This window comes from Geotrypetes seraphini, chromosome 6, assembly GCF_902459505.1.
Source record: "Geotrypetes seraphini chromosome 6, aGeoSer1.1, whole genome shotgun sequence".
NCBI classification, from domain to species: Eukaryota; Metazoa; Chordata; class Amphibia; order Gymnophiona; family Dermophiidae; genus Geotrypetes; species Geotrypetes seraphini.
Genome location: NC_047089.1, coordinates 16,898,600 through 16,921,439, shown reverse-complemented (window position 1 = coordinate 16,921,439; position 22,840 = coordinate 16,898,600). Strand labels below are relative to the sequence as shown.

The 22,840-nt window shown below is 44.0% G+C and overlaps 1 protein-coding gene across 3 annotated transcripts in view; it reads left to right on the top strand.

The window, feature by feature from the left end:
* Nucleotides 1-22,840, top strand: part of NARS2 (asparaginyl-tRNA synthetase 2, mitochondrial) — a 107,937-nt gene that overhangs the window by 60,328 nt on the left and 24,769 nt on the right. For all 3 annotated transcript variants that reach the window (XM_033949023.1, XM_033949022.1, XM_033949025.1), the window contains 2 exons: nucleotides 17,230-17,328; nucleotides 21,360-21,397. In XM_033949023.1, coding sequence (XP_033804914.1) covers nucleotides 17,230-17,328; nucleotides 21,360-21,397 — 137 coding nt within the window. The remainder of the gene's footprint in view (nucleotides 1-17,229; nucleotides 17,329-21,359; nucleotides 21,398-22,840) is intronic.

The window sequence follows — 22,840 nt, the reverse complement described above, 5'->3', positions numbered from 1 at the left end:
AACAACTCATCCACACGAGGCATTGGGAAGGCGTCAAATTGTGATACTTCGTTTACTTGACGAAAATCTATACAGAAACGAGGGGTCCCATCAGCCTTTGGCACGATAACTATGGGGCTACTCCAGGGGCTCTGCGAGGGCTCAATGACCCCTAGCTCTAACATTTCTTGTACTAACTCGTTAACCAGCCTCTTTTTCTCCTCCGACAGGCGATAGGGGTGGACTCTGACGACCTTGCCCGGAATGGTTATAATGTCATGAGTTATTCCCCGGGTGCGCCCTGGAATGGAAGAGAAGACATCAGAGAATCGGTTAATGAGGGTCTGTACCTGTTGAGTTTGTGCAGTAGACAATTCCACCCCTATGTTTACCTTTTCTGGCTGTCCCAAGTCCGCTATTTGGGGACCTAACTCATCCTCTTGGTACCTCTGGGCCACTAGAGCTAAGGTCTCTCTATCTCTCCAAGGTTTTAACAAATTCACATGATAGGTTTGTATGTGTTCTTTCTCGTCCTTAACTCTATAATTTACAGGGCCTAATTTTTCCACAATCGTGGACGGTCCTTTCCAATGTGCCAAAAATTTATGAGGATCCGAGGGCACTAAAATCAAGACCCTGTCTCCCACATAAAACTGACGCTCTTTGGCTTTCCTATCATAATATACTTTTTGTTTCCTTTGAGCCCACTCAAGATTTTCTTTCCCCACTTTAGCAGCATTAGCCAGATTCTGCTTCAGTCGGGACAGATAAGAGATCACATTCATGTCTGTTTCCTCCGGGGGGTCCCAACCCTCTTTTACCACATCAAGTAGACCCCTGGGAGCTCGCCCATATAGCATCTCAAAAGGACTAACTCCCAAGGAGTCCTGCACTTTTTCCCGGGCAGTGAACAAAGCAAATGGGATAAAGAGGTCCCAATCCCTGATGTTGTTTTCTAATCCTTTTTTGAGCAAATGTTTCAGAGACTGGTTGAACCGTTCGACCATTCCATTGGCCTGGGGGTGATAAGCCGACGTCCTAATATGCCTAACCCCAAGGTCTTTCCAAAACCCTTCCATCTCCTTAGATAGGAAGTTACTTCCCCGGTCAGATAATACCTCCCTCGGGAAGCCTATGGTGCAAAATAACCCCATTAGTTCTCGCATCAACACCTTAGATGATGTTTTCCGTAGGGGAAAAGCCCATGGAAACCGGGTGGCAACGTCCATTACAACAAAGATGAAATTGTATCCCCTAGGAGTCCTCTCTAGTGGCCCTATAATATCCATAGCGAGCCTCATGAGAGGTTCCTCCACTACCGGGATAGGAATAAGAGGGGCACGCTCTGGTTTACTTAAGGTCAACCTCTGACAGGTGGGGCAGGACCTACAAAACTCTTCTATCTCCTTCCCCCAACCTGGCCAGAAGAACCTGCGTTGTACCTGTATCTGGGTAGCCTGAACCCCTTTATGACCGGCTAATGAGGAATCATGGGCGGTTTGTAGGATGGCTCTCCTGAACCCCTTTGGGACCACCAACTGTTGCCTCTTCTCCCCTGAGCCCTTGGCACCCTCATCTTCCCTATAGAGGAGTCCTCTTATAACACGCAAACCGGTACGACCGGATTGTCGTCCGGTATCCTGATGCCATAATTCCTGTAAGGAAGGGTCGGTTTTTTGTTCACTTCCAAACGTGGGAAAGGTATTAATAATTTCTTGCGGGAGGCTAGGGAACTCCTTCCTCTGTTCAGTCTGCCTAAGCCCTTGTGCTCTCTGCTGCTGTAGTCTCCTTTTCTGTGCCCTGGAGGCTCTTGCCTGCTTCTGAGTAGGCCTTTCCACCACTCCTTCCTGGAAAGGGAATATATCTCCCAGCTCTGCCCCAGGAACTGCCGTGGGTAAACCCTGAGACCGCGTATTTACAAACCCCTGTTTGATACTCAGGTACTCATTCAACCCAGGCCAGTCCTGACCCAAAATCAAGTCATACGGGGCCTCCGGGACTAAAGCAGCTACTACTTGGTACACTCTATCCTGGTGCAAAACAGTAGTTGGCCTAAGTGGGTAATGCACACTATCACCGTGTATGCACTTGATTCCTACCTTCCCAGCACTAGAGGAACCTTTCTCCTCAGGGAATACCTTTTTCCAGAACTCTACAGACATCATCGACTGATCGGCCCCCGTGTCAATCAGTGCTACCGTATCTTGTCCCCCTACGGAGACTGTCGTAGTGCATGCGGTCTTTAGACCTTGTCTGGGAATACTTATTTCAGTTCCCTTAGCATTGCACTTGATTCCTCTGCTAGACAAGTTTACCGCCTCACAAGAACTCTGCATATGTCCTGTCCGCCCACAACTATAACATTTGCTAGCACCTTTCCTAGTGTGAGGCCTACATACAGGGGTAGATGGCCCTTTGCATGGGAATTTCCTATTCCCCTTTTTGCTTGAATTCCCAGGGCTCTGCCTAGGTGTGTGTTCCTGCACTCGGCTCGGGCTTCCTCTTAAGAATTCGCTAGCATCAAAAAAGGCTTCCCCAATTCCCGGGATTGACCCTAGTGTCTCAGAACCAAGTGAATTATCGGGAGCATTCATGAGCGCCGATTCACCCCTATTAAAATATGACAGTGTGTTAAGGCCTACCGGAGCTGGATCGGTCTCCCTAGGTAAGGTTGGATGAGCAGGAAGTGCTGTAGGCCGCTGTAGTAGCTGAGCAAAGGTTTTCGTTTGCTCTTGCATGATCATCCTTAACTGACTATATCGCAGCAACATGGCGTCCTGGCGAGCTTGCCAACGCGCCTCGTTGGTTCTCAAAATGCCTTCAAGCTCCTCAGTCTGTCTCTGGTCCTCCTCGGCCAGCGCTGCCAGCAACTGGGCTTGCTCCATAATCCGGACCTGAAAGGAAAACAAAAAGAAAAGGAACCCAAGTGTGGCCGCTTGGTAACCGTGTTCCTCCCCTTTACCAGACCCCCCAGCCTAGGTACTCTTACCGATAGCACTGGTGAGTCTGCGCCTTTGGTGTTTAGGCCTCCTTGGCCTCCAGTCGTTCTCCGCACGGCTTGCCCTTCTGGAATTCGGGTCCCGAACTGGAACTGTGTCTGGCACTCCGATCCCCCGGAACTGGGTCTGGGTCATCCTGGCTCTGGAACCTTGGTCCGACTCTCTCTCACTCCGCACTCGAACTCCAACTGTCTCCTCACAGCTCTTCTCCAAAGGATATGCTGTAACCTTATCCGCACTTCCGGCTGAAGACTCCTCCTCCAGGCGGATATCAGGAAACTCCAGATAAAGTACTTTGAAAAGATATGTTTCTTAAACAAATAATTAGTCCATAGTTCACTTGATCCAATCAAAAAAAAAATAAAAACCAGAAAGCTAAGTATGCCTTCTCTAGCACAAGTCCAAAAACAATGAAAAAGCAAAAGGAAAAACGTTTTTTTTTTTTTGTTTTTTTTTCCAAATGCAGTTCCAGCAAGTGTCCTGCAGGAGGTGCAATATCCCACTTCTGACACCAATTATGTGGCCACCAGCTTAACCCTGAACAGGGCTTTGTTGCAATACTGATGGCTACACTAAACAGCACCTAAGCGTGTGACCCGGCCTGGAGTCACCCTGCAGGATCGGATTTTCAAAAATGGAAAACACCACAAATAAAGTTCCAACACAGGGACAGTTTATATAAATAGTTCTCTTTACTTAATCCTTCCAAACAGGTAAGTAATACTTTCATCGATTCAACATTCCAGACAGCAGTCCAGTAAAGAAAAGAAAAGAAGAATACAATACTGTCAAAATGGCAGAGTAATTGAAGCAGGGCTAATTAACTCCAACTTTCCTTTTTCTTCCTGCTTCTTAAGTCTCTCCTATTGTTGAGACCTGGGCTCAGTAGAGAGCTCACTCTGACTGCTACCAAGCAGTCCTTTTCCTTATTCAAAAACAGCTATAGTCCAGCTTTCAAGTTTTACTTAGATTGCAGTCCATAACAAAAAAAATAAGAAAGCCTCTGGCAATTAATAATCAAGGTTGCCAGGCGAAGGAGAGAGTAGTAGGTTTTGCAAAAATTACAGTCTTTCAAACAGACTTTCACATTCCCTCCCAAGTGTAAGCAAAACCTCTCCCCCAAATACTCTCTCTAAACTTTCACAGCAAAAATCAGCATTCAAAAACCAAAAGAACAGCACACAAACAGTTTCCAAAACTCACTCACTGTTTGTGGCTCAGAGTCCAGTTCACCTGCATTGGTTCAGGTAGGTTAGCATTCTCACCAGCACAAGACTCTTGAAAGTCCATCAGTTCCTCAGATTGAGTCAAACCCTCTGGTTGTGCAACCTCATCCAGCTCCATAGGTTGGGGCTCTCTGTCCCTGTTTGGCTCGTCAGGGTCCCTAGGGAGGCAAAGCCTAAATTTCCTCCCTAACCGGCTTCTTTCCCTGTTGTCAGGGGCAGGCTTATATACTCTGGGGAAACGCCCTGCTGTATCAGCCCTGGCAGTATTCCAAGGGCCTCTTGGGCTCCCCCGGTGGTCCAGGAAATTATTTACTTCAGATCCAACCTGTTCTTTACCAATTCCTACCCGGGATTTCTGTTTCACCTCTTTTCCCTTTATCTTGACTGGGACCTGCGCTGGAAGAATTCCTGGCTGGTCACAACACTGAAAGCATTTGTGGAAGACAGAAAGGGGAGAAGGACGCTGACAGGACATGGGGAAGACGGGGGGTAGAAGGACGCTGAAAGCACATGGGGAAGACGGGGGGGGGTGGAGAAGGACGCTGAAAGGCCATGGGGAAGACAGAGAGGGAGAAGGATGCTGAAAGGACATGGGGAAGACAGAGGGGGGAGAAGGACACTGAAAGGACATGGGGAAGACAGAGGGGGGAGAAGGACGTTGACAGGACATGGGGAAGAGAGAGTGGGGAGAAGACACTGGCAGGGAAGAAGACAGAGATGCCAGACTATGGGGGGAGCGGAGGGAAGAAGATGGGTGCCAGACCAATTTGGAAGGGGGGAGAAAGGGAGAGGCACAGTAACAGAGCAAATGGAAGACGCAGAAGGAAGAGAGACAGTGGATGGAAGGAACTTAATGAGAACATGAGGAAAGCAGAAACCAGGCAACAAAGGTAGGAAAAAAATTGTATTTCTTTTTTTTTTGTGTTGTGTTATTAGTTGTGTTGATAAAAATTTATAAACAAAAGAGGCTCTGGTAGAAACCCGTTTACAAAGTATGTATTCTTCCCAATTAATATTTCCAAATTAATTAAGTCTTTTTGCTTATTTGTAAATGGGTTTCTACCAGAGCCTTTAATTTAGTAGCATAATTAAATGAAATAACTATTTCTGAAGTTTATAGGGACGGGCGGGGACGGAGGGGATTCCTCACGGGGACGGGCGGGGACGGAGGGGAATCCTCGCGGGGACGGGTGGGGACGGAGGGATTCCTCACGGGGACGGGTGGGGACGGGTGGGATTCCTCACGGGGACGGGTGGGGACGGGTGAGACTTTGGCGGGGACGGGTGGGATTTCTGTCCCCGCGCAACTCTCTAATACAGACACCGACTGTGCAAGTCTGCCCAGTACTGGCCTTCAATATTTAATATTATTTTCTGATTCTAGATCCTTTGTGTTCATCCCACACTTCTTTGAACTCAGTCACCGTTTTCCTCTCCACCACCTCTCTCGGGAGCGCATTCCAGGCATCCACCACCCTAAGTAGAATTTCCTAACATTGCCTTTGAATCTACCACCCCTCAACCTCAAATTATGTCCTCTGGTTTTACCATTTTCCTTTCTCTGGAAAATATTTTGTTTTACATTAATACCCTTCAAGTATTTGAACATCTGAATCATATCTCCCCTGTCCCTCCTTTCCTCTAGGGTACACATATTCAGGGCTTCCAATCTCTCCTCATACGTCTTCTGGCGCAAGCCTCCTATTATTTTCGTTGCCCTCCTCTGGACCGCTTCAAGTCTTCTTACATCCTTTGCCAGATATGGTCTCCAAAACTGAACACAATACTCCAAGTGGGGCCTTACCAATGACCTGTACAGGGGCATCAATACCTTTTTTCTTCTACTGGCTACACCTCTCTTTATACAGCCCAGCATCCTTCTGGCAGCAGCCACTGCCTTGTCACACTGTTTTTTTGCCTTTAGATCTTCGGACACTATCACCCTAAGGTCCCTCTCCCCGTCCGTGCATATCAACTTCTCTCCTCCCAGCATATACGGTTCCTTCCTATTATTAATCCCCAAATGCATTACTCTGCATTTCTTTGCATTGAATTTTAGTTGCCAGGCATTAGACCATTTCTCTAACTTTTGCAGATTACATTACATTAGGGACTTCTATTCCGCCTAAACCTTGCAGTTCAAGGCGGATTACAAAAGAGCTGACTGGACATTTCCAGTGAAGTTACAACAGTTTTGTTTTGGTTTTTTTTTACAAAAGAGGAGAAATAGCTGGATAAATTCCAGAAGAACTTGCAAATTGGATAGTAAATTGACTGTACGTTACTGTGTGATATAACAAATAGATTACATTTAGAGTACAAATAAGATTACATTACATTTCAGGGATCTGTATACTTGGTTGATGTTTTGGGGAGGAAGAGATTATTTAAGTGGAGGTTTTGGGGGAGAATTTATCTGGGAGGAGAGGGAAGGGGGGGTTAAGATATCTGGATACATTTTTTGAAAAGCAGGGTTTTGATTTCTTTTCGAAATGTTTTGAGGTCGCCCGTTGCCGTCAGTAGGTTGGAGATGGAGTGGTTAAGTTTTGCTGCTTGCGTCACCAGAAGGTTGTCAAACATCTTCTTGCGCTGAGTTCCCTTGAGTGGAGGGAAGGCAAAAGGGTTCGGAGTTCTTCTTTGTCTTGAGGTGAGGATCTGGTTTAAGCGGTTGTTTAGATAGGAGGGGGCAGAGCCGTTTAATGCTTTGAATAATAGACAGTAGAATTTGAATTGAATTCGTACTTGCATAGGTAGCTAGTGAGAGTCTAGGAAGGCAGTTGTAATATGATCATATTTTCTCCTTTTTCATATTTTCCACTCCCTCTTCGGTGTCTACTCTGTTACAAATCTTGGTATCATCTGCAAAAAGGCACACTTTTCCTTCTATCCCTTCAGCAATGTCACTCGCAAACATATTGAACAGGATCGGCCCCAGCACTAAACCCTGAGGGACTCCACTTCTCACCTTTCCTTCCTCCGAGCAACTTCCATTAACCACCACCCTCTGGCGTTTGTCCGATAGCCAGTTTCTAACCCAGTTCATCACTTTGGGTCCTAACTTCAGCCCTTCAAGTTTGTTCAACAGCCTCCTATGAGAAACCGTATCAAAGGCTTTGCTGAAATCTAAGTAAATTACATCTAGCATAAGCGTTTGAGGCTTGTGTGGTTAAGGCAGAGCTTTTAGGCATGGGACAGCGCCAAAAACTCAAGGGGACAGGATGGGGAAATTGAGTTCCTGCGAAGAGTGGGAAAAATGTGTTCCCATGTCATTCTCTAGTTTGTACCTAACTTGCCCAAATTGTTATCCAGTTCTGCCCAATCCCTGCTTCTTTAGTGCCGGAAGCCAGCTATGGCCTAGCACTGAGTATCTGGGTTTAAGTCAGCCAATGGCTTGACTGTCGCAGGTTGACCATTCCTGACAAAAGGATTTTTCCCATTTTGTAGCTGGGTGGGGGTAAATACTTAGTAAATAGGATAGCGATTGTAAGTTCTCTGGGCACAAGAAAAAAATTTTTACTGTTCATGAATGTAACTTACTTTAAGCTAACAATGAAATGGCTTGAATGAAATATAATATATATTTTTTTTAATGACACGATTCCTTAAAATGAATAGCAGAAATACAAATCCTTGCTCACTGTGGGATAATGGTTAAAAAAAGAGGGAAAAAAGCCCTCCTGAACACAAAAGTTAAATCTCAGAGCAAAGCGGCATCTTGTTCTCAAGCTGTCTAGCTGTTCTTGTGCAAGTGAAACCTGCAGATGGTTGTTTGACTGCTTAGCTGAAATTTGAAAATAATGCTTACCAGGTAGTTTGCATTTCTCTGTCATGAGTGAAGCCTCATTTCCTAGAAAAGGGAAATATAATTTTAAACGTGTATTTTTAGCTAATGAAAGTTTGTTTAAAGAGAAACTGGTATGTGCAGTGATGCTCCTCTTGTTTTTTTTAATTTTTTGGGGGGAGGGGGTTATGGTTTATGGACCCTGCTAAGCTGACTGCCTTCACCACATTCTCCATCAACAAATTCCAGAGTTTAATTACACAGTGAATGAAAAAATATTTCCTCTGGTTTGTTTTAAATCAACTGCTTAGGGGACATGCAATAAAGCTACTATTTCCTAGTTTATAATCGAGTCACATTATTATGACCACCTGCTAATATCCAGAATAACCGCCTCTGGCAGCACGGACGGCAACCAGACTCTGTGGGAGTGACTCAGTAAGATACTGGATGGCTGCTAGAGGTATCTGTAGTGCCAGGGCAGCAGCTGGAAGTTTTAGCCGTTCTCTGCGAACCACTCATGAACAGTTCTTGTGGTTTGACATGTCGCATTGTCTGTTCAAAGATCCCATTGGCCATAGAGAGGACTGTCAACATGTACAGGTGTTCTTGATTGGCAAGGATGCAGAGATACCCATATCGGTTGAGAGTGCCTTCCAGAGGTATCAAGAGACCTAAGAAAACATTCCCCAGACCATAACGCTGCAGCCACCAGCTGGGTGTTGTACATCCAACAATTGTTGACTGGGTGTTTCTTTTCAGCCTGACACACCAATGTACATCCGTTCGATGGAGCTCTGCCAGCCGGTGCAAGTCCAATGTCGGTACTCCTGTGCAAATTGCAGCCATTTTTTTGTGATGAACCCTTTCACTTTTGATCAAATGCAGACAAGGAATTGTTCTTATGCACAGCTGATTAGCTTTTTAAAGTCATCCCATTGAATTACTCATAAATTATTTAGATTTTTGGTTTTACATTACAAGAGAACAGTGCTCCACACTGAAGAAAAGACCCCTGAGGTAGGCCTTACGGCCAAAACACGTACGTGTCGAGTTTTGAGTGAATAAAAAATTTGAGCACCACAGGTCTCCTCTTTTGTTTTCCTTTGTTCCACCTTGAGGAGGTAGAATCCCCTGTTTGGGTGGGTTATTCCCAGATGTTCATAGCCGAGTCCTGTGCAGGCTCTGACTTTGATAACCAGTTATTTTTAAGCCATCTAACTCTTAGCTGCTTAAGTTAATAATCTAATCTAATCTAAACCTTAAGTTTATATACCGCATCATCTCCATGAGTATGGAGCTCGACACGGTTTACAAGAACTTAAATAGTAGGTAGAAAAGAAGAAAAAGGTTTACATGAACTTATGTGTATAAGGGAGGAGAAAAAAGGGGGGGAGGATAGAATATTCAGCACTTAAGCGGCCACGGATTACCACAAAATAGGACAGACTTTTCTGTGGTCCTATTCATGTGGTAAACCTGGCCGCTTAAGGAGTGACTCCACCCCCAAAATGCGCAATATAGGCAGCTTTGATTTAGGTGCTAACTGTGATATTTAGCACCTTACCCCGATTAAGCAATTTAACTGGTCAGCAGCCAACTAAATCATTTTGAATATCATAGAAACATGATGGCAGATAAAGGCCAAATGGCCCATCTAGTCTGCCCAACCACAGTAACCATTATCTCTTTCTCTCTCTGAGAGATCCCACGTGCCTATCCCTATATGTGTAGAGGGAAGTATTTGGGGTATGTGGATGGTGACTAGTGATGTATGTTAATTGTGATGTATATGTGTGTCTGTGTAGATAGTTTTGTAGGATGATGTGTCATGAGGACATGTCTGTGAGGCTGCGTATGAAGAAGTCTTAAAAGTACATTGTGTAGGGATTTTGGGTTGTTTAGGGCAGTGTTTTTCAACCTTTTTTGGGCAAAGGCACACTTGTTTCATGAAAAAAATCACGAGGCACACCACCATTAGAAAATGTTAAAAAATTTAACTCTGTGCCTATATTGACTATATATAAAGTAATTCTCTTGAATAGGAATCAAATAAACACACAAAGAAAGTATTTTATAATTACTTTATTATGAAATATTAAGTAAACAGAATAGTGAAAAATTATAAAATACTTTATTCAGTGCGAAACCTGGGCCTGTTTGGCTGAACACAAAGCTGATATTCTGGCTGGAATCGAAGAAAGACACACACGTAGCTCTTCGTCAACAGCTCTCAGTCTCTCTCTGTATTTGGTTTTTATAGCATACAAAAATAGACAAATATACCCTCCATCCTTTTTATTAAACCACAATAGCAGTTTTTAGCGCAGGGAGCTGCGCTGAATGCCCAGCGCTGCTCTTGATGCTCATAGGCTCCCTGCGCTAAAAACCACTATTGCGGTTTAGTAAAAGGTGACCATATTGTAAAATATAGACAGCAGATATAAATTCAGAACTGTGCATAGTAAGTGAAGGGAAGTTTTCATCTCTGGGAATTTACCCAGTTAACTATTAAGTTATTTGGGCAAATTCCTTTGAAAACTGTGGTAATACTGCCTCCACTTTGCTAAATTTAAAATAAAATCATTTTTCCTACCTTGTCTGGTGATTTCTGGTTGCACTTTCTTGTTCTGACTGTGCATCCAATCTTTCTTCCCTTCTATCAGCCTGTATGCTTTCTCTCCTCCACACCTCATTCCCTCCCCCAACTTTTTCTTCCTCTCTCCCTGACCTTTCTTTCTTTTTTTCTGTTTCTCTTCTTTCCTTCTGTTTCCCTGCCTGCCCCCTATCTTTCTTTCTCCCTGCCGTTCCCCAAGCCACTGCCACTGCCGCTGCCATCGGGGAACAGGACCCACCAATGGATAACAGGCCCCAAAGCCGACGCCGACGCATGCTCTCCCTGACGTCAATTCTGCAATCGGAGAGGAAGTTCCGCCCAGCCAGGCAGCGATTGGCTGGCCCGAACTTCCTCTCCAACTGCAGAATTGACGTCGGGGAGAAGAAGACTTATCGGCTCGATAGATTAGATCGCCAAGACAAAGTGAGTCCTGGGTGATCGACTCACTTTGCCTTGGCGAGCTACTGGCGCTCCTGCCTCGGGCCCCCTGTCAGCTCCGGGCCCCTGAATGCAGGACTGGTAGTACTGCCCTGATGGCGGCCCTGCGGCACACCAGGCAACATCTCGCGGCACACGGTTGAAAAACACTGGTTTAGGGGTTAGAGGGGGTGTATGTAGAGCTATCCTGGTGTAGGGTTGTGTGCTTTGGGATGTTCTCCCTACTCTTTTCCCTCTTACATTCTTCATTCTGTTCCCTCCCTCTCCTTTGCACTTCTGCCTTATCCTAAGTTTCCAAGTTTATTTTGAATTTGATATACCGTTTGTCATAATATAGCTAAACGGTTTACAGTGAATGTCGTGTAAAAATATACATAGTAAAAATAAAATAATGGCAATTAAAATTAAATTCTGGGGAGGGTAGGCAAGATTGACAAGACTCGCTGGACATGAGGAGAAGGACATAAGGGGATGAAAAATACATCGAGATAAAAATAAATTCAAAAGGGAGAGAGTGGGTAGCAGAGAATACAAGAGAGAGGGGGGTCATTTCTAAAGAAGCGTTTTGTTATTCTGGGCAGAAAAGTTGTCCTTTTTTAGAAAGGGTTCTAGATGTTAAAAGTGTCCTTAAAGAGGAAGGTTTTGATTTTGGATCTGAATTTTTGTAGAGAAGGTTCTAACTTGATGTGGAGGGGAAGGGCGTTCCAAAGTGTAGGAGCAGTGACTGAGAAAATGGCCTTTCGGGTGGAATCGTAGAATATTTTGCGAGTGGAAGGAATTACTAAGAGGTTCTGATTATTGGAGCGTAGTGTTCTGGTTGATGAGTAAGGGATCAGATGTTTATCAATGAAAGCTGGAATGTTCGATTGTTTTATTTTACAAGTAAGGAGAATTTTGAAGGTGTTGCAGTGTGAAAGAGGAAGCCAGTGAGTGTCTCGATGAATGGGAGTGACATGGTCAGATTTCTTTGCGTTGTTTTTTTTTTATAATTCTTTATTCATTTTTAAACTTTCAACAAGTGCACAATATAAGTAATACATAGATTTAATAACATCACTTGATAAATCTATCAAGATCATAACAAAGGTATATATATCTAAACCCTTCTTCCCCCCTTCCTTTCCATACAATTATTTAATTGAATCAATCTTTGTCATATTTCTTTTTTTACATTTTTATTTTTTTTTTCATTTATATAAACCCTCCCCTTTCCCTTCCAATCATAAATAATGTTAAGAAAATGGTGTTTATTCATTACAAAACAATGTCAATGGCCCCCATATTTCATTAAACCTTTTATAATTTCCATTTTGTATTGCTATTGAACGTTCCATTCTATATATGTGACATAGTGAATTCCACCAGAAATTAAAATTAAGTCTTGTGTGATCTTTCCAATTTATAGTAATATGTTGCATGGCAACTCCTGTCATAATCAATAAAAGTTTGTTATTACTTGCCGATATCTGACTCTTTTTCCTCATAGATATGCCAAATATCACAGTATCATAAGTTAATGCTACAGGATTATCTAATAAAGAATTTATTTGATCCCAGATCGAATTCCAAAAGGCTAATATATAGGGACAGAAAAATAAAAGATGATCCAAAGTCCCTACTTCAAGCTTACAATGCCAGCATCTATTAGACATTGAACTATTTAATTTTTGTAATCTAACAGGGGTCCAAAATGCTCTATGCAAAAGAAAAAACCAAGTTTGTCTCATAGATGCTGACAGTGTACATCTTATTCTCCAAGACCAAATTTGTGGCCATTGAGATGCCAAAATTTGATGATTAATCTCAATGCTCCAAATATCCCTAAGACCATTTTTAGGTTTTTTATTAACCAATTCACTAATAACTTTATACCACTGTGCGGCCTGTTGACCCAGAAAATCTGCCTGGAAGCATAAAAATTCCATGCTGTATTGAAAATTTAAAGTTTTCCATTCAGGGAACCCTGCCTGAATGGCCTGCTTCAATTGCAACCATTTATAAAATTGTGATTTATTCAGTCCAAATTTTGCGTTGTTAATGAGTTTAGCTGCTGTGTTTTGAGGGATTTGTAGTTGTCTGATCTCTGAGTTGCAGTAGTCGATATGAAAGATTACTAAAGAATGGATGAGAATGTTTAGGGGGGGGGGTGTCGAGAAGTGAACTAATCGAGCGGATGAGTCTTAATTTATAGAAGCACTCCTGTACTACTGAACTGATTTGTTCATGGAAGGTTAAGTTGTGGTCTAAGATTGTCCCTAATATTTTAACCTTTGTATCTATCTGGATTGGGGGGTAGAATCTGTGCTGATGGGCAGTGATAGAACTTCTTTATCAGAGGCAGGGAACAGCATGCATTTTGTTTTTGTGACATTCAGTGCTAACATATTTTGATAAGGCCAGGTGCTGATTTATTTCTTTGTCGTCTGTAATTTTGGGGTTGAGAGGGTGCAGCAGCTGAATGTCATCTGCGTTAGCAACGATGGTGAATCCTATGGATTATGCATGTGTTAGTAAAGGTGCTAAGAAAGAGCAACGGGGAAAGAGATCCTCATATTTTCCTCCCCTCTGCACAGCTCTCATCTTCAATCCCCTTATCTGACTATTATCTGATCTGTTATTTATTGTTTGCTGAGGGGAGAACAGGATGTAGATGGAGGACAGCTCTCTCAATAATAAGGTACAAACTCAGGCTACAATTGATTCTCAGGGCTTTTTGGTTACATTACCGTATTTTCACGTAGATAACGCGCACCCGTGTAAAACGCGCACACGGGTATAGCGCATGGGAAACCAAAATATATGTAAAAAAAAAATTTTGTATACCGCGCATGCTGCCCCGACTCTCCCGTCACCGCCCAACTCTCCTTTCGCCCGCCCCGACTCTCCTCTAGCCACCCCGACTCTCCTTTCGCCCGCCCCGACTCTCCTCTCCCCCTTGAAGTCCTGTCCCCACCCTGAAAGCCTGATGCCCCCCCCAATGTCTGATTCACCCCCCCCCTGCAGGACTGCTCGCACCCCCACCCCGAAGGACCGCTCACACACACTCCCACCCGCACCCCCACCCTGAAGGACCGCTCGCACCCCCACAGCCTCCCGACCCCCCCCATCATGTAGAAGCTCCTACCGGTGTCCTGCTGTTGCCTCTTGGCGGTCAGAGAAATGGCGGGACCGCCGGAAGAGGAAGCAGCGCAGGCGCAGGGCTCACAGAAGGGCCGGGACCACCAAGCGGAAGCAGCAGGACACCTGTAGGAGCTTCTAAATGATGGGGGGGGGGGTCGGGAGGCTATGGGGGTGCGAGCGGTCCTTCAGGGTGGGGGTGCAGGTGCGGGTGGGAGTGTGTGCGAGCGGTCCTTCGGGGTGGGGGTGCGGGTGCGTGCAAACGGTCCTTCGGGGTGGGGGTGCGAGCGGTCCTGCGGGGGGGGTGAATCGGATGTTGGGGGGGGTGAACTATGTAAAAAAAAATTTGTACAACGCGCTCATGCGTATAACGCGCAAGGTTATGCACGGTTTGTAAAATCGTGTATAACGCGCGTGTTATATGCGTGAAAATACGGTAATCTACAATAATACTGTTGGGGTTGAGCAGTTGATTAAGAATGGGAACTTATTGAATATTTTGGTGACTGAGTTTGGAAGTGTTTAACTTCTCGGTTCACCTAGGAACGGTGGCAGGTAAAACCGTGGGGGTGGTGTTTGGAGAAGCAACAGTGTACGCATAAGTAATTAGTGCACAAGCGAAATTGGAGACATGCCAAGTTATATAGCAATAAGATTAAGGAAACTAAATTCAATTGCTTGACTCAGTTAATAAATCAGTCAGCAAATAGGTCTAAAATTTACTTAGGACTGAGATTGAGTGCTTGCTGACTTACTTGAAATGAAAGCCAATCCCATTTGGCTAGTTGAACAGGCTTTTGGCCAGGATTACTAATAGGTTCGAGACTGGAATGTAGGAAGTCTGCTGCCAGGTTGGGTGGATGAATTTTTGAGCCAATATCAGTTGACGTTTTGGGAATTATTTAGAGGGTCATGCTGGACATTGTCCTTGTTGGATCCATGTCCAGCATTGATGTTTATAGCTCAGGAAGGTTTGAAATACAGTCTATGGGATCCTTTTAGTAAAGGGCAATAAGCACTTAGCACATGGTAACAAGCTGCCAGACAAACACATTAGGGGGTTGTGCAATAATGTGCCTGTTGCTTCACGTTAAACCATGTGGTGGTAAATTTCTCTTAAATTTAATAACACATTTGGCCACTTTTAGAAACAGAATACTTGGCTTGATGGCCCTTCGGTTCAGTCCCAGTATAGCAACACTTATGTTCTTCTGGTTTTGAGTCAAAAATGGGTGGAACCCACCAGTCAGTCTTGTCTTTTTAAAAAAAAATATTTCCTTGTCCAATAGATGCTGGCATTGTAAATTAGAGATTGGGACTTTGGATCATCTTTTATTCTACTGTCCCCATATCTTAGCCTTTTGGAACTCAATCTGGGATCAAATAAATTGTTTATTGGAAAACCATGTAGCGTTATCATATGATACTGTGATATTTGGAATGTCTATGAGAAAAAAAGAGTCAGATATCAGCTTGTAACAATAAACTTTTAATGATTTTGACTGGAGTTGCCATCCAACATATTACTAATAACTGGAAGGATCACAGTAGGCTTAATTTTAATTTTTGGTGGAACTCAGTATGTCACATATATAGAATGGAAAGATTAATAGCGGTACAGAATGGAAATTATAAAAAAAAATTTTATTAAAATATGGGAGCCATTAACATCTTTCTGTCATGATTAGATGCCATTTTTCTATTAATTCCACATCATTCAGTATTGGGTGGGGGGTGGTATTTAAATTATATGATCTTATAATAAATAGAGGGTTTTGAGGGAGGGTGGGATAGGGTTACATTTTTAACTATAAGTTATAATGATAAGATGTTCAAGTGCTCAAGCTAAATGTGTTTATTATTTAATATTTGTACACTTGATGAAAGTTTTAAAATGAATAAAGAATTAAATAAATAAATAAAAAAAATATTTTTGGTTAGGTGTTAGGCTGGATTCCTTTGAGAAGGGTTATGATTCGGTATTGTCACTGTTCATGCCCAGATTTGTTTCTGATTGTCTAGTAGTGATTCATTACCAATGTATAAAATTATAATGGTGTTAGAACTGGTTTAGAAATGGTTTTGGTAATCATACATTAAAGTTGAACATGGCAAAGATGGAGGCATTATGAGCTGATATTGTTATTTAGTTTGACATCTTTCAAATTCTGGTAATGAACGTAGTCTGAGTCTTGGGTGTTTGACTTAATTCAGAATTGAAGTGGAGACAGAGAGAAAAAGCTAGACATGGAGCATAGGAACACAGAAGGGAGTTGCTGGACTTGGAGGGCATGGAAACACAGAGGAGTGATGCTGGACACAGGGGGGAGGAGATAGGGACATATAGTGGTGATGATGAATGCGGGGAGACAGACGCAGGGGAGATATTGGAAAGGGAACTATAGAGCACACAGCAAAGGGAGGTGCTGAACATGGGGAATGACAGAGATGGAAAATGAATGGGGAGCATGGAGAAAGAAGAGCAGGAGACCCTGGCGAGCGAGTTAAGAGAAGACAGAGGGGGTGTGGGTCAGAGGCATGTTTTTTACAGTTGTATATGTAAGTTACAGAATACTATCACTTATGTGCACAGCGGCCAACTTTAGGCAGAATAAGAGTAAAGGTAGATTATAGGGATGGGATTAGAGGTAAGTTACAAAATTAATCAGGGACCACTGTTCAGGCACTAGGCCTGATGGGCCGCCGCGGGAGCGGACCGCTGAGCGAGATGGACCTCTGGTCTGACTCAGCGGGGGCAACTTCTTCTTCTTAATTATTTACACCAGCCTTTGATATCACACCTAAAGTTTAGGCACATGTATGTTGACTTGTTCGCTCTATTCTATAACAGCAATTTTGCACGCAATTGCCATTATAGAATTGATGTGTAGCACCCATAGTTTCCGCGCCTAAATTTTGGCACACTTCCTTGAATCTGCCCCAGAGTGCAGGTATTAAAACGTTGTAGGATCATTAAAATATGATTGCTCCTTTTGCATAATTCATATTACATCGTTTGTTGTTTTAATTTATTATTTTAACTAAAATGGTTTTTTATACTTTCTTTGTTAGGAGATGGAGAATCTCTTCAAGGCATCAGCTGCTGCCATCTTGTCCAGATGTCAAGAGGACGTGGAACTTTTTCATAAATATGTTGCTCCTGGTCACAAGGTATTGAGTTTTGTTGGAGAGATGAAAGTGGTTCTGTGCTTCCCACTCTCCCAGAAGTTCATTTCCACTTCAGAAACTGGCGTTCGGGTCAGTGGCTTAGTAAGGATGAGCGGCAGCTGGGGTGGTGGTGCCCCTTTCCTGCCCTCTTCTCACCCCACCCCTGCTACAAGCACCCTGCCTTCCCTTTCCCTGTACCTTTTTAAATTCTCCAGCGTGAGCAACATGCCCACGTCTGTGTTGGCTCACCCTTTGACATCACAGGTTCTGGAATTGACGTTAGAGAGAGTTCCGCTGCCGACGAAGGCAGCAACCTCGTGCTGGGGACGTAAAAAAGGTATGGGGGCAGAGAGGAGGAGGGGTGCTGCACCCTTAGGAAGACCCTGCCCAGGGTAAACCGCCTCCTTCCCCCCCTCCGGCCACCTCGCACCTCCTTTACTACGCCACTGGTTCAGGTTTACCTTTGAGACTCCTCATAGCGCCGAATGCTGCTGAGGTGGAGCTGTACAGGTGTATAAATTGCTAACGAACAGAATGCTAGGAATGATTAAGAAGAGGATCACGAACAGATCGGAGAAGGTTATCATGCCGCTGTACCAGGCCATGGTATGCCCTCACCTGGAATACTGCGTCCAGCACTGGTCGCTGTACATGAAGAAGGGTCCAGAGAAGAGTAACTAAAATGGTTAAGGGGCTGGAGGAGTTACTGTACAATGAGAGATTAGAGAAACTGGGCCTCTTCTCCCTTGAAAAAAGGAGACTGAGAGGGGACATGATCGAAACATTCAAGATAATGAAGGGAATAGACTTAGTAGATAAAGACAGGCTGTTCACCCTCTCCAAGGTAGAGAGAACGAGAGGGCACTCTCTAAAGTTAAAAGGGGATAGATTCTGTACAAACGTAAGGAAGTTCTTCTTCACCCAGAGAGTGGTAGAAAACTGGAACGCTCTTCCGGAGTCTGTCATAGGGGAAAACACCCTTCAGGGATTCAAGACAAAGTTGGACAAGTTCCTGATGAACCAGAACGTACGCAGGTAAGGCTAGATTCAGTTAGGGCACTAGTCTTTGACCTAAGGGCCGCCGCAGGAGTGGACTGCTGGGCACGATGGACTACTGATCTGATCCAGCAGCGACAATTCTTATGTTCTTATGTTACCAGTTGGCTTCCAGTGGCACTAGAGAATTTTCAGGAGTTGATGCTGTCTTGGGCAGCTTCTAAGAAACCTTGGTCCCTGTCCAGGGTTCTAGGTTCCCTTCAAAAGAATGCTCTTTATCAACTCACTGTCAAATTCTGCTTACCTAGAAATGGTGAGAGTCTCTTAACTGATTCGACCGAGGCAGAGAAGCATAGAATCTTCAACAGGGCCTCCCCAAACCAAGCAGAAAGATGCCATTGATAAAGGTGAAGAAGAGCCAACTCAGTAGGAAATCTGCTTTGCAAAAGGTGTCTGTTTATAGTTTTAAGAAAGATCTCTCAAAATCTTTGTGTGCCAGGTCTTGAAAATCGTGAATGCACACTTTCTGTTATGGCCTGGAAAGATTCTTTGTATGTTTAAGTGGTCAGAGAGAAACATCTGAATTGACTGGACTGCAGTAGAACTAGAGGACATGGATTTAGGTTGCAGGGAGGCCGACTTAGGAACAGCATCAGGAAGTACTTTTTCATGGAGAAGGTGGTAAATACCTGGACTGTTCTCCCACAGGAAGTGTTGGAAATGAAAACAGTAACGCAACTTAAAAATGCATGGGATAAACACAAAGGAATCCTGTACGGTTGGAATGGAATCAAACAAACTTATCTGTGATTAAATAGCAACTCCAATAATTGAGAAGCAAAGCCAGTGCCGGACAGATTGTTTTTTTACAGTCTGTGCCAAGATCATAGCTGGACAGATCTGTGACAGCTTCAGTAGTTGGAAAATGAGGCCAGTGCCGGGCAGACTTCTACAGTCTCTGCCCTGAAAATGGCAAAGACAAATCAGGATCAAGTATGCTTATATAGTAACACATCATACCTTGTTAAGAGTTTTATTTTGTTGGCGGACTGGATGGGACCTTACAGGTCTTTCTTTATCTGCCATCATCTACTATGTTACAATAAGAGGGAAATCCTAATAAAGCTTGACAACTTGTTATTTGTTGCAGTGTTCACTGGTAGTTCCTCCCAGGACCACCAACTGGGCCCAGAGCAAACAGTCTTAAGGGGTTCCCCCCTGCTGCACTCCCCTTCCCTATACACCTTTGTTCCTTTTCATTTGTTTTTTTAATAAGATGCCTGCTTACAGATTGCTCAGTCTCCACCCTGACTCTATCTTCCTACTGTGTGTGCCTGCCAGGTTATCAGGTAAACACTATTCTGTTGTTGGCCATAATTCCTCCTCGCTTAGAAACATAGAAACATAGAACATGACGGCAGAAAAGGGCCACGGCCCATCTAGTCTGCCCACCCTAATGGCTTACCCCCCTAACTACCTCCATGAAGAGATGCCAGTCCCATCTTTTTTTAGAATCTGGCACGCTGCTGGCCTCAATTACCTGTTGTGGAAGATTATTCCAGCGGTCAACCACCCTTTCGGTGAAGAAATATTTTCTGGTGTCGCCATGAAATTTCCCACCCCTGATTTTCAACGGATGCCCTCTTGTTGCCGTGGGTCCTTTAAGGAAAAAGAGATCCTCTTCCACCTCGATACGGCCTGTGACATATTTGAATGTCTCGATCATGTCTCCCCTCTCTCTGCGTTCCTCGAGTGAGTACAGCTGCAACTTACCCAGTCGTTCCTCATACGGGAAATCCTTGAGTCCTGAGACCATCCTGGTGGCCATTCGCTGAACCGACTCAACTCTCCGCACATCTTTTTGATAATGCGGCCTCCAGAATTGTACACAGTATTCCAGATGGGGATCTCACCATGGATCTGTACAACAGCATTATGACCTCGGGCTGACGCTTCGCCTCCTCCTTCTTTCTGGCACATCTCCTCCTTCTGCATGAAGTACTTCCTGTTACCATATAAGTGGGAGGGGATTCGGCAGGAAGAAGGAAAATAGCATTAACGTGCTAACTTCATAGCAGCAAGTTTCTGCTTGTGTCAGCCTAGTCAGAGGAATTCAAAATCATCACTGGGAAGAGCACTCTTCTGTTGCCATTGCTGCCATGCTTGCAGGCCCCTCTCAGTGGCCATGTTTCTTCCTCCTGTGTTAGGGTTACCAGGCGTTCGGGGACATGTCTGCAGATCTGGATGGCTTTTCAAAACCATCAGGATGGCATCTGCGCATGCACAGATGTAACCCAGTGATGTCACACGCACGTGTCACACCAGCATATGCGCGGATGCCCTCTCGACAAGCAAACAGGTTGCGGGGGCGGGGCTGGAGGCGGAATGGGGCGGGGCCATGGCTCCGGATTTTAGTTCCGGAAAATCTGATAACCCTATCCTGTGTTTTTACTGCATACATTCAGTACTGCTACAGAGAACTGTTGGTTCAAACATTTAATTGAACTGCATGGAGGAGGATGTGCCAGAAGTCCACTCTTGCATAGAGTCAGCCCTGAAGAAGCTCTGCATTGTCTCTTGCCCTCGTAGACATATATGTTTCACTGGCATCAAGGAATTGCAACGAATGTTTTCTACATTTCACATGCACTAGAATTGTTTAATCACCGATGAGGCTCAACATTGATATCATACCATCCAGTCCACAGATAAGTTTTGTTTTATTATTTTTTTGAATTATTTTTTTATTTGTTTAGTCAGTTTTTCACATTAATCTTATTTGGATGGCAGAGGGACGGTGAAAATCTATGATGGTCCCCTAATTGAACCTCATTATGGTGATATCACCATTCACGGGTTTTTTGGGTCTGAGATTTCCACAACAATTATATTTATATTTATAAAAAGTAACTGTGATCATAGACGTCACTGGCATCTTCTGCATGGATTAGGGAGCTTCTAGTTTCTCATTCAAAAGCATTTCTCCTTTGGCTTAGCTGCTCTTTTTAATTGTCTTCTGCTTTATCTTTTACTCAAAGGACAAGTTGGATCACATGCTGAAGAATAAGTTTGTAATGTAAGTGAAATTACTTTTGCATGCTTATAATTGTTACATGGTACAGTAGATCAGATCAAACCAAATCTGGATGTTATTACTCACCTTACCATGATTTAGGAGTTGGAAAAGTAGTTATCAGGCTACTGTTAACTCCTTTTATTTTACTGCTAACCCCAGTTATTAGTAACCTAGGTCTCATTGCATAAAATGGGATCTGTGCTATAATAGCACGAGTTAATGGTAAAATAACCTATCTTAACAGTAGCCTGTGCTAACTTGCCCCCCACCCCGCGTGTGAAGAGTTTCAGTCTTTGGTAACTAGAGCTGATATTGTGATGTCATAATAATGCCTCATTTCACCAATGCCTAAGAGCCAACCTCATCAGTGATGTCACAATGGCTTGATTGCTCTATACTTGGTTCACTTTTATTACATGCAACAGTGATTTTGATTTCTAGAGACATTTTTTCTTTAATTAGGGTGGGAAGTTCTTAATGTGGGCTACTGTTGAGATGTGTTATTTCACTGTTAGCCCAAGTTCCCTGGATATGTCCCCTGTGCAATGCTTTTTAACATGTTCATGTTATACTCGTAATAATGTTCAAAACACCAATGCCAAGGTTCTGTAACCGGAAGTTGCGTCAGAGGAGAACCTTCCGCCCACACACACACGACTGCGGGGCGGCACAGGCAGGCTTCGCCGGCTTCAGTTTCTTTTCTAAAACGCCGCGAAGGTAAGGGGGAGGGAGATAGATTTAGCCAGAGGTAGGGAGGGGGCTGCGTGCGATCGGTGACCGCGCGCCTTCCCTCCCTTAACTGCGGGGACAAGGCTATTCACCGCCTTACGGGGCGGTGGATGGCCTTGTCCCCATGCCCGCAGTGAGCACTTTTTCCCCCACCATTTCGGCGGGTTACCCGCGGGTAACTGCCACCGTGTCATTCTCTAGTGGCCACACAATTTTCCTTTTTGTTGCCACCCCCACTCCTGCCATTTATAGTCCACCTTCTGTAACAGAGTGAAGGCCCCTTCAAGGTTTCTGCATCATTCTTTGTTTGACCAGTAGATGTTAAGAGTGAGAGCATGTGGAAATTCAGAAGCTCTTTGACATTATCAAGTATTTTATCCTGACAGTTTAATCACTGGCAGCATGCTAGCCGACACACTACAAAAAATTTTCTTTTAGTAACTGTTTTGATTCCTTTTAGAAACACTTCAAGCTTTCAAACACAAAAGGATATTCTTTGTTTCTCCGTAAACTTGATGCATTATGTTACAACCCCCCTCCCCTGTTTTCATTGTACACAGCGATGTGAACAATTAGCTTTGAAATCACGATGACTGGATGAAACGTGCTAATTTATTGACTTTACCAGCATATTTTTTTTTGGGGGGGGAGGGTGGTTGTTTCAGCTGTCTGCATGTCCTTTGAGTTTTTAGGCTCTTCATGACTGCTGCTTGA